Source organism: Mandrillus leucophaeus, unplaced genomic scaffold, assembly GCF_000951045.1.
Source record: "Mandrillus leucophaeus isolate KB7577 unplaced genomic scaffold, Mleu.le_1.0 Scaffold124, whole genome shotgun sequence".
NCBI lineage: Eukaryota > Metazoa > Chordata > Mammalia > Primates > Cercopithecidae > Mandrillus > Mandrillus leucophaeus.
In genome coordinates this window covers 3,169,098-3,181,266 of record NW_012100765.1, presented here as the reverse complement: position 1 = coordinate 3,181,266, position 12,169 = coordinate 3,169,098, and the positions used below count along the sequence as shown (strand labels likewise).

The 12,169-nt window shown below is 34.9% G+C and overlaps 1 protein-coding gene across 1 annotated transcript in view; it reads left to right on the top strand.

The window, feature by feature from the left end:
- WDR7 (WD repeat domain 7) overlaps positions 1 to 12,169 on the top strand; it is a 419,729-nt gene that overhangs the window by 125,941 nt on the left and 281,619 nt on the right. The window contains exon 17 of the mRNA XM_011971716.1: positions 10,436 to 10,534. Within this exon, the coding sequence (XP_011827106.1) occupies positions 10,436 to 10,534 (99 nt within the window). The remainder of the gene's footprint in view (positions 1 to 10,435; positions 10,535 to 12,169) is intronic.

Here is a 12,169-nt window from a genome sequence, read left to right as displayed (position 1 = left end):
CGGTGCTTTTTTATTTTTGGATTATTTGTCCTCTCTGTGTTTTGATTGAGATAGTTTCTATTGCAACATCTTCAAGTTTATTAGTTTTTTCTCAGCAATGTGTAATATGCCATTGGTCCCATCCAGCACACTTTAAAAATTTATTTATTTATTTTTTATAGAGACAGTGTCTTGCTGTGTTGCCTAGGTTGGTCTTGAACCCCCAGGCTCCAGCAACTTTCCCCGTCTTGGCCCCCCAAAGTGCTGGGATTCCAGGCATGAGTGACCATGCCCGACTGTCATCCAATGCACTTTAAATCTCAGACATTGTTATATGTGTCCACAGAATTTTGATTTGGGTCTTAAAATTTTTGTTTTCCTTGTCTCTACCTAACTGCTTTGAATACATGGATTGCAGTTATAATAAATGTTTTAGCACCCTTCACTGATAATTTTGATAGCTCTGTCAGTTCTGGCTTGGTTTAAATTAATTCTTCTCCTCCTTGTGGACTGTGCTTTCCTGCCTCCTTGCATGTTTGATAATCTTAGATTAGATGGAAGATGTTTGAATTTTACCTGTTTAGGTACTGGACACTTTTGTGTTCTTAAAAATCTTGAGCTGTGCTATGGGATGCAGTTATGTCATGTGGAAACAGTTTCTTTTTCTTTCCTGGTCTTGCTTTTATGACTTGTTAGGTGGATTTGGAGCAGTGCTCTAGGATGAATTACTCCCCATTACTGAGGCCAAACCTTCCAGAATAGCCAATGTCCTGTGAATTATGAGGTTTTCCATTTAGGCTGTTGGGAGCAGGCACTGTTTCTGGTCCTTTAGATGTTTTTCCCCCACCTCGAGTAGTTTCTTTACAGACATGTACTGATTGGTGTTCTGCTGAATACTTGAGGGAGATCCTCTGAAGAACTTTGATCTTTGCAGCTCCCTTCTCTCTGTCCATTGAATTCTAGCTGGCCTGATTTCCTGAGACTCTCAGCTTTGTCTCCTGAACTCAGGGAAACTGCTGGGCTGCTCACTTTGTTCTCCACGTAGCTTCACCTAGGAACTCTCTTAAGGCAATAAGCTGGGGTAATCATAGGGTCACAGGGCTCACGTTGCTTGTCTCCCATCTCTCAGTCCTTCATTGCATGATGCCCAGTGGCTTGAAAACCATTGTTTTATACATTTCATCTTTTTGTTTATCTGTTTTTGGTTGTTTTGGGCTGGATTGCGAATCTGTTTCTTGTTGCTCCATCTTGGCCAGAAGTGGAAGTTCCTTTCCCTTTATTTAAAAATGTTCCAACTATCTATTTTTTTAGAAAGTAAAAATTATTTGTATATATGGAGTTGTGATATTTTTAGAGTGTTATTACTGGTAAAAATGGAAACAGGCTCATATTGGCAAGGGACTTGCTTAATGTATTCTTGGTAATAATAGTATGATTAGGACACAGCCAGTGCTTTTAGACTCTAGATCCTGTGCTTTTTCTGCAATAGTATATGTTTTATTTTTCCAAATTCATTGGAAATATTTTCCAGGATATACTCAACAAATCAGTGGCGGGACGATTCATTTAAGTTTGACTTCTGTTAGAGATATTGTTATCCTCCTCATCATCTTCATTATGATTGTGGTGATTCTTCTTGAATTACAAGAAGCAGTTGGTGATTCTTCTTGAATTACATTTTTCCTTGTCTGTAATCATAGTAGATAGAAACATTCTCATATAATTTGTGACATTGTCATGATGCATTATATATTCACCACCATGATGGTGTTCGATTTGCTCACCTGGTCAAGTCTGAAGATTTTAAAGTTGGAATACTTTATTATTGCTTCTCTCAGAAAAGCATTGAGTTTTGAGAGCAGTGAGGAAGGTTTTGAAAATTGGGTCTTTTTTTTAAAAAGCATTTATTTAAGGCAATAGAGTTAGGAATTTTCATTTGGAAAGCACATATGCTTTTCTTCTAAAGTAAATGAAGGCCAGCAGTTCCTACTGAGAGAGAGCTGCATAGTAAAATACTTTAGAATACCATTATGAAGCTCACTTTCTATTTTAGTATTGGAATTAATATATAGTGTAATTGTTTTCTCAAAAATATTTATTAAGTTCTTTTTGTCTCCTAACAACTCTGTTAGGGAGGTTAGAGAGGTTGGTCTGACGTATACTTTCTTGAGTAGTATATATCTAGTTGATAACATGAACATAAATAACCAATTTACGGTTGGAAATGGTAAGAGATACAAAGGGCTCTGAGTTCTCTAAGGTTTCAGCAGTTAGAGCATTATTTCTTCATTTTTCTACTCTGGCTTTTCTTAGCTTGGTTTGCTTTTAAATATTTTTCTCTTGTATTTTTTATTTCCTGACTTCCTCTACTGTGCACATCGATTCACGATGTCTTTAAGTTGTATTGCAAACATGAATATGCGTCTTTTCAATAAGTTGTCACTTACATGTTGGCTAATACTTGTTCAGCTGCCAAATAATCTATATGAAGTAAAGACTTCAGCTGGGGATTGGAACTTTCATAGATATTTGGGTTTGATAATAAAGATAGTTTAGATAGTTCAGCTTATATAATTTTCCATAACCAATATTAGGGCACTTCATTGGAAAGTAGTATCTTCACAAGAGGTTTATTTTGCCTAACAGTAGACTTGTTAATTCAATGTTTGTCAATAATTAACATTTACCGTCAGTTGTCTACTTTTTTTAATACAGTTTATTATTTTTTTTTTGTTTGACACTCAATTTTGTGGTTTATGAAACATGCTACTTGAGAAAAAGAGATCAGAGATATCAAATAACCACACTTTCATTCATGGCAAATATAGCCCTAAGTCTGCTCATGGCTTTAGGATTTTCTACTTTTTTTTTTCCTTTGAGACAGAGTCTCACTCTGTTGTCCAGGCTGGACTGCAGTCTGGTCATGGCTTACCGCAGCCTTGACCTCCTGAATAGCTGGGACTATAGTCAAAGGCCACCATGCCCAGTTAATTTTAAATTTTTTGTAGAAATGGAGTTTCACCACATTGCCCAGCCTGGTTTCGAACTCCTGGGCTCAAGTGATCCTCCCACCCCAACCTCCCAAAGTGCTGCGATTACAGGTGTAAGCCTCTGTGCCTAACTGTTCAACGTTCTAATGTACTGTATTTCTCTCTATTCATTAATCTCATGACATAAGTCTCTGGTCTGTGTCTCTTGTGTTATCTTGATTGTGACCATATTTTTATGTTTAGTAGTTGCATCTTTACTCAGTAGGAGGTGCCCAAGCAAGTTTAAGCAATGTAAAGTTTAAGATTATGTTATGTTCTTCGCAACTTTATTTTTCAGAAATGAGTTCAATTTAGGATGTCTAACCTTAGAAGTAAGAGGTAGTCGTTGTTAAATTATCTCAGGAAAGAGTTGCGTAAATTAACCAATAGTTTAATCACTATTCTTTTCCAGGATTTATAGAGAAATAAACAGTACTTAACATAGAGTCCATATATCATATTAAGGAATGGATCTGAGAATCCCTTAAAATTTTGTGTGTTTGACCTTCTGTGCCTTTATTTTTTTAAATTGGTGTACACCCTTGATTTGCTGTGGAAGCTCAAAGGGTAGGGACATTTTTTTTTCTGCTTTGTTTAGTGATTTATCCCACGAGCTTGGAACAGTGGCTGATACATAGAAGGAGCTCAGCAAATATTTACTGAATGAATGAATCTATAGATAACCTTCTCTTTATGTTTCTGGAGTCAATATGTCAATATTGGTGCTGAGGCTATAAGGGCTGACAAATCTCTGCCCTCACGGTGCTTATTATGTCTATTGGAGGAAATGCACAGGAGTGCAATTTATGATAATATTTTAATTGGTTATTGTATGCTTTTCTAGATAATGAGTGCCTTGAGGGCAGACACTTTGTCTAATCTTTGTGTGTTTTTGTGTGCTTAGCCCAATACTGACATATAGTAATTGTCACTTATTTAGTGTTCAGTGAAGTAGAAAATTTTAATAGCCTTCATATACCGAATTCTAGTTAGTGTTTATGTTATAAATTTGTCTTTTACAATAATGAATTCTCTCCCCATCATTCTTGGTCTTAGAGAACTCATTGGCTTATTTTGTGTATTAGTAATGAGGGAAACCTTTTACAGAAACTTTGTCTGTTTTTTGACTTTTTGATTTGAGTTATAGGCCAAGGTAAAATTTTCATCACACCTGTGTTTATTGCACTTCTGATATAATCCAGTGGTGATCTACAGGTGAAGTAGTATGCCTGTATTTTTTAAACATTATGAGCACCTTCATGTGTTGTCTGGTGTACCTGTTGTTTGTCAGCGTGCCATCTTGGGCTGCTAATTCATTCTGCTCTGGTAAGTCCTTACGTTTCTGCTGCCTGCACCTTTGTACTGCCCTATTGCCCTAGTTTTTTGTGTTCTTCTTTTATGCTGTTTTAAGGATACCTTTTTTTTTTCCTCCCTAAGAATGTTTGGACGTTGCATTTCTATATAGCTTCTATATGTGTTCAGTTGGTGGTTTCCTATCTAATGGAGAGGGTCTAGATTATTAATGAGTCGATCACTTGAATAAGGTTTTCATATATTGTTTGTATCAGCACCATGATGAGTGGTATTAATGAATTTATAACATGACTAAATATATTTACTTAGTACATACCATGCACTTTCCTCTGTGTTTTTCATTTATTGCCTGCAACAACTGACCCAAACAATTATGCCCATATTGCCCAAGAACTCTGCAGTGACTTTTTAGGTTAGGAATTTGTTTATGAAATGCTGTGTCCAGAAACACCAATACCACCAAAACTTTAACATTGTGTAAGTAGTATATTTGAAATTATCATAGCTGCTAATGTAATTGCTCTTGTCATTAGTTTCCAAACACATCTCTGTTTCATGATCATAGTACTTATATGATGTTCATTTTCTCTGTATGGTTTCTTGTAACATTTGGACCAACTTTAACAGTTTCATTAGTTACATATAAGGAGTAAAAATGTTATTGGCCTTCTTAATAGTAACCCTAAGCTAAAGAGAGGACGACAGAGATTGGTCAGGAGATGTGTGTTTCTTAAAAATGTGGAAGAAAGGTGGAGCGTGGTGGCTCATGCCTTTAGTCCTAGCAATTTGGGAGGCTAAGGTAGGCAGATTGCTTGAATCCAAGGGTTTGAGACTAGCCTGGGTGACATGGCAAAACCCCATCTCTACAAAAAAAAAATACAGGCCAGGCACAGTGGTTCACGCCTATAATCCTGGTACTTTGGGAGATCAAGGTGGGCAGATCACCTGAGGTCTGGAGTTTGAGACCAGCCTGACCAACATGGAGAAACCCCATCTCTACTAAAAATACAAAATTAGCTGGGTTTGGTGGTGCACACCTATGATCCCAGCTACTCAGGAGGCTGAGGCAGGAGAATCGCTTGAACCCAGGAGGCGGAGGTTGTGGTGAGCCGAGACCATGCCATTGCACTCCAGCCTGGGCAGCAAGAGTGAAACTCCATCTCAAAACAAACAAACAAACAAACAAAACTACAGAAATTACCTGGGTATGATGGTGTGCACCTGTAGTCCCAGCTACTCAGGATGCTGAGTTTGGGAAGATGGCTTGAGACTGGGTGGTTGAAGCTGCAGTGAGCTGTGATCACACCACTACACTCCAGCCTGGGTGACAGAGCAAGACCCTGTCTCCAAAAAAAAAAAAAGACAATTTTTGCATTTTTAGACTCCTGAATGCAAACTGTCAGTCAAATAAAAGGCAGAATAATGGCAATTTCAGACACTCATAGTCTTAAAAAATTACTATTACTATATCCTTTTCTCAGCAAAGTTTTGCAAGATGTGCTCCATCAAAATAAAGGAGTAAACCAAGGAAAAATAAAACATGGGGCTCAGGAACTGGTGAAGCCATTGAGGGGAGCACTGCGGGGAGCACTTATAACCCAACATGGTCATCAGTGAAGGATGACAGTGAAAGAAAGTCTCAGGATGGCAGCCATGTGGCAGATATGAGCAGGGCTGTGAGATGGCTTCCAAAGAGATGGTTCATGGGAAAATGACACTGCTCTGTGGAAAATCATTGAGAAGCTGTTGAGGGGTTTAACTTAGAAGAAATAGGTACATAGAAAAGAAGGCGAATGGGGAGAAAATATAATTTTTAAATTCGTAAAAATCCCCAGCAAGGTGTCCAAGGAAAGAAGTATGATCTTAGTAAGCTATTTGAGTCAACATTGAACATGATTTCCATAGAGATAGAGATATTTATCTGTATATATAAATGATTATCATAGAGAGATATTTATCTCTCTATATAAATGATTATCATATAGAGCTATATATCATAAAAATATGTCTATATCTATATAATAGAAAAAAGCTAATATATAGATAGTATATATATTTATATTGGAAGTAAAGGAAAGGAGATTGGTTACGAGATATGGTTTGGCAAAGTTAAATCATCTTCCACAGTATTGGTGGAAACCAGTAGCTAATGTTTAGATTTGGTAAAGCAAGAAATTGCAGGATTAGCATATTATTTAGTGATAGGAAAGTAAATGCTGTAAGAAATAGTTAACATGTTTGAAAATGGTTTCCTGTCAGAAGCCATACTTGGGGATGGGGCAGGGGAATCCTGTATTCAAAATGATCTCTTTAATACTCATTAAAAGTGTGCTTATGTTATTGCTCTTTATGTTGCATGAGCTGCCAATTCTATTGGACATATTAAAATATGCAGAATTAAAAATAGTGCCTTCTTGTATTATAACAAAATAGCTCTAGCTTATTGGACGTATTTTGCAGATTAATTTAATGAGGCACCGTTCCTGAAATAGAAATAGGACCCCTTATGAAGGCACTTTTGTTTTTATCTGGGTCTGGTGGTACGATGCTAATGGATAACATTGTAATGGGGCTCTAAGACACGGTCTTTATGATTACTACACATACGAGGTTGGAGGCTTCCTTTCTTTAAAGAGGAAGTTTTTTTTGATCATTCATTACTAAGGTATTTGTTTTCTAACCTTCTAGTCATGATAATAGTTAAATGTATTGGTATAGCTTTTTGTAATCTTTTTGGCATTAGGAAATATCGAATGGGAATTTTTCAGATAACAAAAGGAATTGAAAGGAGAATTAGAGTTTTCTTGCCAATATTGCATTCATAGCGAAGTTAGTGTATTAATTATGGCAATTCTGTGAAGCATGGAGATATGATACATTATGCATAATGAAACAGGTTATCGCATTATCTAATTTTGTACCTCAAAAAGTCAGGCATTAAAAAAGAGGCAATGAAAGCTGAATTAATGATTTATCCAAATGTTTCATGTCGATTTAAAAGATGGCTAAAATGCCATCTACCTACAACATAAAAGTATTGACACAAAGGAAAACTTACAAAAAGCCAAATGTTGCTTTATAACATCTGGACTAGATGCAGACTCAGTGCCAAATGCCTTTATGTTAAGTACATGGTGGTTAATTCTACAACATTTCTTAATTTCTAAGTTTTTCATGTTTTCTCTTTCATCTCTTTCTTCTCTTTCTTCTTCTCTCCCCTCACCCACCCTCCCCGTGACATCATGATTACCATGAAATACTTTAAAAGGACTCATCATTAAATCATTTTATTCTTTTTTTAGTATTAAGCTTTGAAAAAAACTTACTTTTTAAAGCATTGCATTTTTTTGTACTTAAAACTTTTTTTCTCTGAAAAATGTATTGAAAAGGGCTACTTGTGTATATGTGCTAGGAAGGTAATGTGATTTAGACCAGTATGTATGGAGCACTTACCACCCGAAGTATGTTAACTTTCTGTCCTATAAATATTGTTATCACAATGGGAGTAGTTTAGAATCAAATTCAAATGGAGTTTAGAATCAAATTTCAATTAAAAACTGAAATATTCCTGTTGAAAAGCAGAATCTAGGGATGTTATAATTTTGGGTCTATATGTGCTGTGTAAGGGGAAGCCAGGGCAGATGTGTGCATATACATGTTCTCCCACATGTTTGTTTATCTTCACCTGTCTTTTCTTATGAGACTAAGCAGTTGAAGAGGCTCAGATAAAGTAATGGAACTGTGTTAGTTCTGTCACTATGTTGAAACTGTGCTGAAACTGTTTTCCCTTATGTTTTGCTAATCCTTAATAAGAGCAGCCAATTGATAGGTGATGTAGCAGCTTTTCTGTTAAGAAATCAAATGCTTGATTATGTTTTATGGTGTAAATCTTCCATATTCAGTGCCCCATGAAACTTCAGATTTATAATTTATTAAATCTTGAGCTTTTTATCTTGGAAGTAATAATTTTTTCTGCTAATTGCTGATTTTTCTTATGTAGATAGTTGTGAAAGCTGTAGCAGAGTTTAATTTCCTGATGAATTTTGAAAGTGCTCTAGATTTTGCGATTTCGGTTGTGAGGTAGTGTGAATAAAGTATTTTTTGGTGGAGATGCAGAGATATTTAAAGCATGGTAAATCTGATCCTTGATTTCTATTACAATATTTTTCTTGAATTTTAGTGCCCATAAAATTTATTAAAGGATGAGTGTAAATGCCTTTTTGTCTAAATGAAATATCATTTAAATATGACTTCAAAAATATAATATCCAGAATCGGTTTTTTTCTTTCCTTAATAATAGTTATGTATGTTAAACAATATTCTATTAGGACATATGCTTATTCTAGCATTTCTGCCAGTAACATTTCTAGTTTCCTTTTATACTTATTCCTTACAGGAATCATTAATCCCACCACTTATTTGACCTGTGTTAGGGTAATGACCACTCAATCCTAAACTTTTATTTATTTGTATTGAATTTCCTCACCCTCTCATTCTATTGTCCTTTCAGAATTAAGAGTAAAACCATGCAAAATTAACACAGCCTTTCCAGGGCTAACAATTTCTCCCCATTTTTGAAAAAGTGAAATTATAGAAAAGTCCTAACTGAAGCCACCAGAGAAACATTTTGGTAGAACAAAAATTAAAACCTGCAAACTTACTCCTGGCTGCCAAGGCTTACCAATGTTTTGCATGGAGGATGAATAATTTATAAGTCATAATCACTGAATTAGTAATTAAAAATGATAAAAAATAAAAGTATTCCATGGAATATAGAAATGTTTGGGATTTCTTTGCAAGATTAATTTGTAATGGAGTTTGTAGATCTTATGAAATATAGAATTAAAAGCAGCTCTATTTCTTTCATAAGTATAACATTGTAAAATAATTTTAATTTCATAAGGAGCAAAAATCAGATCTCTTAAAATAATAAAGAATTATAATTTCCCAGATGAAACTTTCATTTGTGCAAGACGTGCTTCTAAGGGTTTATGGAGTTAGAGTTGCTTTTTGTGTTACTTTTCATAGACTTCTTTTCGTTCTGCTGTTTACCTCACACGTGCCTGATTGACATTATGATGCATTCGTGTGGAAATTATGAAAATGTTGTTTTCATGCAGCTGTTCTGTTGTCACAAAAGAACTTCACTGCATGAAAAGCAAACATATCATTCAGCAGACAATGCTTAATCTGTTCAGGAGCCCAAACCTATTGCTGTTCAATGACAGAAGAAAGGAGAGGGATTAATTTGAAGATGCTTGTGCATGACATATGGTAATTTCGCCATAGGAAGGAAGTGTCAAATGGTGACCTCTAAATCTTAACATTGACCTCCAGTTGTAGAATGTGTGTGCCATACGGTCCTTTTGCTTTTTCATATGATAATTTAAGCTGAAACACTTTCTTGGCAACATAACTTTTTTAGGGGGTTAGGGAGTGAATCGGTACCTCTATAAGAATTATAAAATTCACAAATTTCTTTTTTAGTATAGGGAGCATTGGTGAAATAATTTTTTTTTAAAAGTCCAATGAGTGAACCTGTTAGCATTCTTTTAACAAGAGTTAAACATGGTATATACATTCTTTGCAAGTTGCGATATTTTAAATTGAGTTTTCATAAAATAAGCGTAAAAAGTTGAAATGATCTCAGTGAATATTGGTTTGAAAATTTAAAAATAATTTACACATAATGTCAGAGAATAAACTATTAGAAAAATGTAACTGACAATATGAAGACCAACATAAAGCTTTTACATTATGTGATACATTTTAAAAATTGAATAACATTTTGGTTAATTTTTAATGTCATTTTTTCATGATGGCTTTAGTTGTTTTAGAGCTATGTTTTGCATTAGTCAATACATTCATCAGAATATTAGATTTTGACTTTAAGAGGAATTTGAACTATATCGTGATTACTGTTCAATAAAATATATCATTTTTCTGATGTAATCTTTAATGATCATGCCCTTCTGATGAAAACATCGTTTCAGTTCTACATTCTCTATGTTTTGCCAACTTTGTTTTTCATTCTTCACTAATACTAAGCTTTTTTTCAGAAACTGCTGTACTTCAATTCTCTCCTCTTTATTTCTTCTCTTTTCCTCTGCAAGTTGCTGCACCTGTCGTTTCCGCTCGGTCTGATGCTGATCACTCTGGCTCTGACCCTGCTTCTGCTCCTGCTTTACATACCTGTTTCTTAGTAAATGAAGGTATCTCTCTCAACTTCTAACAACTTTCTCTCAATCTGTGCTTTATTCTAACAGACATGTTCTTTTTATCTGAGTTACACATTCATTTGCTTTGTTATGTATGAGATTCTAAAGTTCCCATTTTATGACTTTATTTGCTAATGTCAATGACAAGAGCCAGTTATAAAAATGTAATGTTAACCCTGGCTGGCACAATCTGTGTTTCCTATAATCTAGAATACTGTTAAGTGCAGAGATGCCAATCTTTGATGTAAAGTCAGTGTTAAAGGTGGATTGGTTTTTGTGATGATGTTTGCCATGTGAACTCTGGCATTAGAGCTAATGAATTTATTTTATATGTATCATTACTTGGTAACAGATACACTTTGCTGTATTTCCACAATTGCGTTGCTAGTTAGAGGGAGTTATGAGGGAGTTTCTTAACATTCTCATTGGAAAAGTCTTCAGATTGATTATTGGCACCAGTGATTACAGACTGATAGGAATTTACCTATTTATCCTCCTTACTATTTCTGTTTTGAGCTCAGGCAAAAATTCATTATTTTAGCATTTAAGGTGAAGTTGGGCTACCATGTTATCTCTGTGGAGTTACACAAGTTGAAAGTATTTTTGGAGCCCTGAAAGTGGGAATGGGACCTACAAATCTTTATTCCATAAGACCTATCTAGGATTATTTGTACTGCCTGGAAGCTTAATGAAACCTGTGAGCTCTGAGTTATATCCACTGTCTTCATTGCGTTTGTAGTTACCACTTTGCATAACATAAAAAGGAAGAAATTTTCAAAATCAAAAATATAACAGAAAGACCTAGCTCTTCATGAAAAAACAATATTACTAGTCCATTCAAATGGAAGGAATCTTGAAATGTCCATGAAGTACAGAGCCCATGTTGCAAGCACCACTCCTTTGGAAAGAAAACATGGGAACTTAAAAGTATAACTTCATTTTTTGTTTCTTTGTCATAGAACTTTACTAAGGTTTGTATGTTAAGACCGAAATTTAGCAAAAATAATTAGGCTCATGTTTGTTACACTATTTGTTAATTCAAAAAATAAGCTGTTTGGACCTTGGTGAGAGTCATCATATATTAAAACTTAGCTCACGAATACACTTTATACTTATCCCATCACCTTCATTAATATAATTACATGTTTATTGTTGGTTGATGAGAATTTCCTCACTGAAAGGATGAATCTTAAATAAGTGGCTTGTCAGTCTGTCTGTCTGCCTCTCTCATTCACTCTCTTTAACAATTCCAATAATTTAAAATTCTATGGTAAGGTTTTTGTCATTATTTTAGGAAGATTACAGTTTAGATTATTTCAAAACACTGATTTGCTAAAATTCTATGTTCACAGATAATTCACCTTGTAACACGATAGCAGACTTTTTTTTTTTTTTTTGCATCCATCGTTGATTACTTGTCTTTAAATATTATCCCTAGGAGGTAGTGGTAATTATCATGGGTTAATAGTGGCCTCATCGATAATTTGGTAAGAATGAGGCATGTATTGTATATGTATTTTCACATACCTTTAAAATGGGGTTGGAGTGATCATTTGGGAATGTCTGTTATCTAATACTTCATTTATTATATTGGAGTGACTATTTGGGAATGTCTGTTATCTAATACTT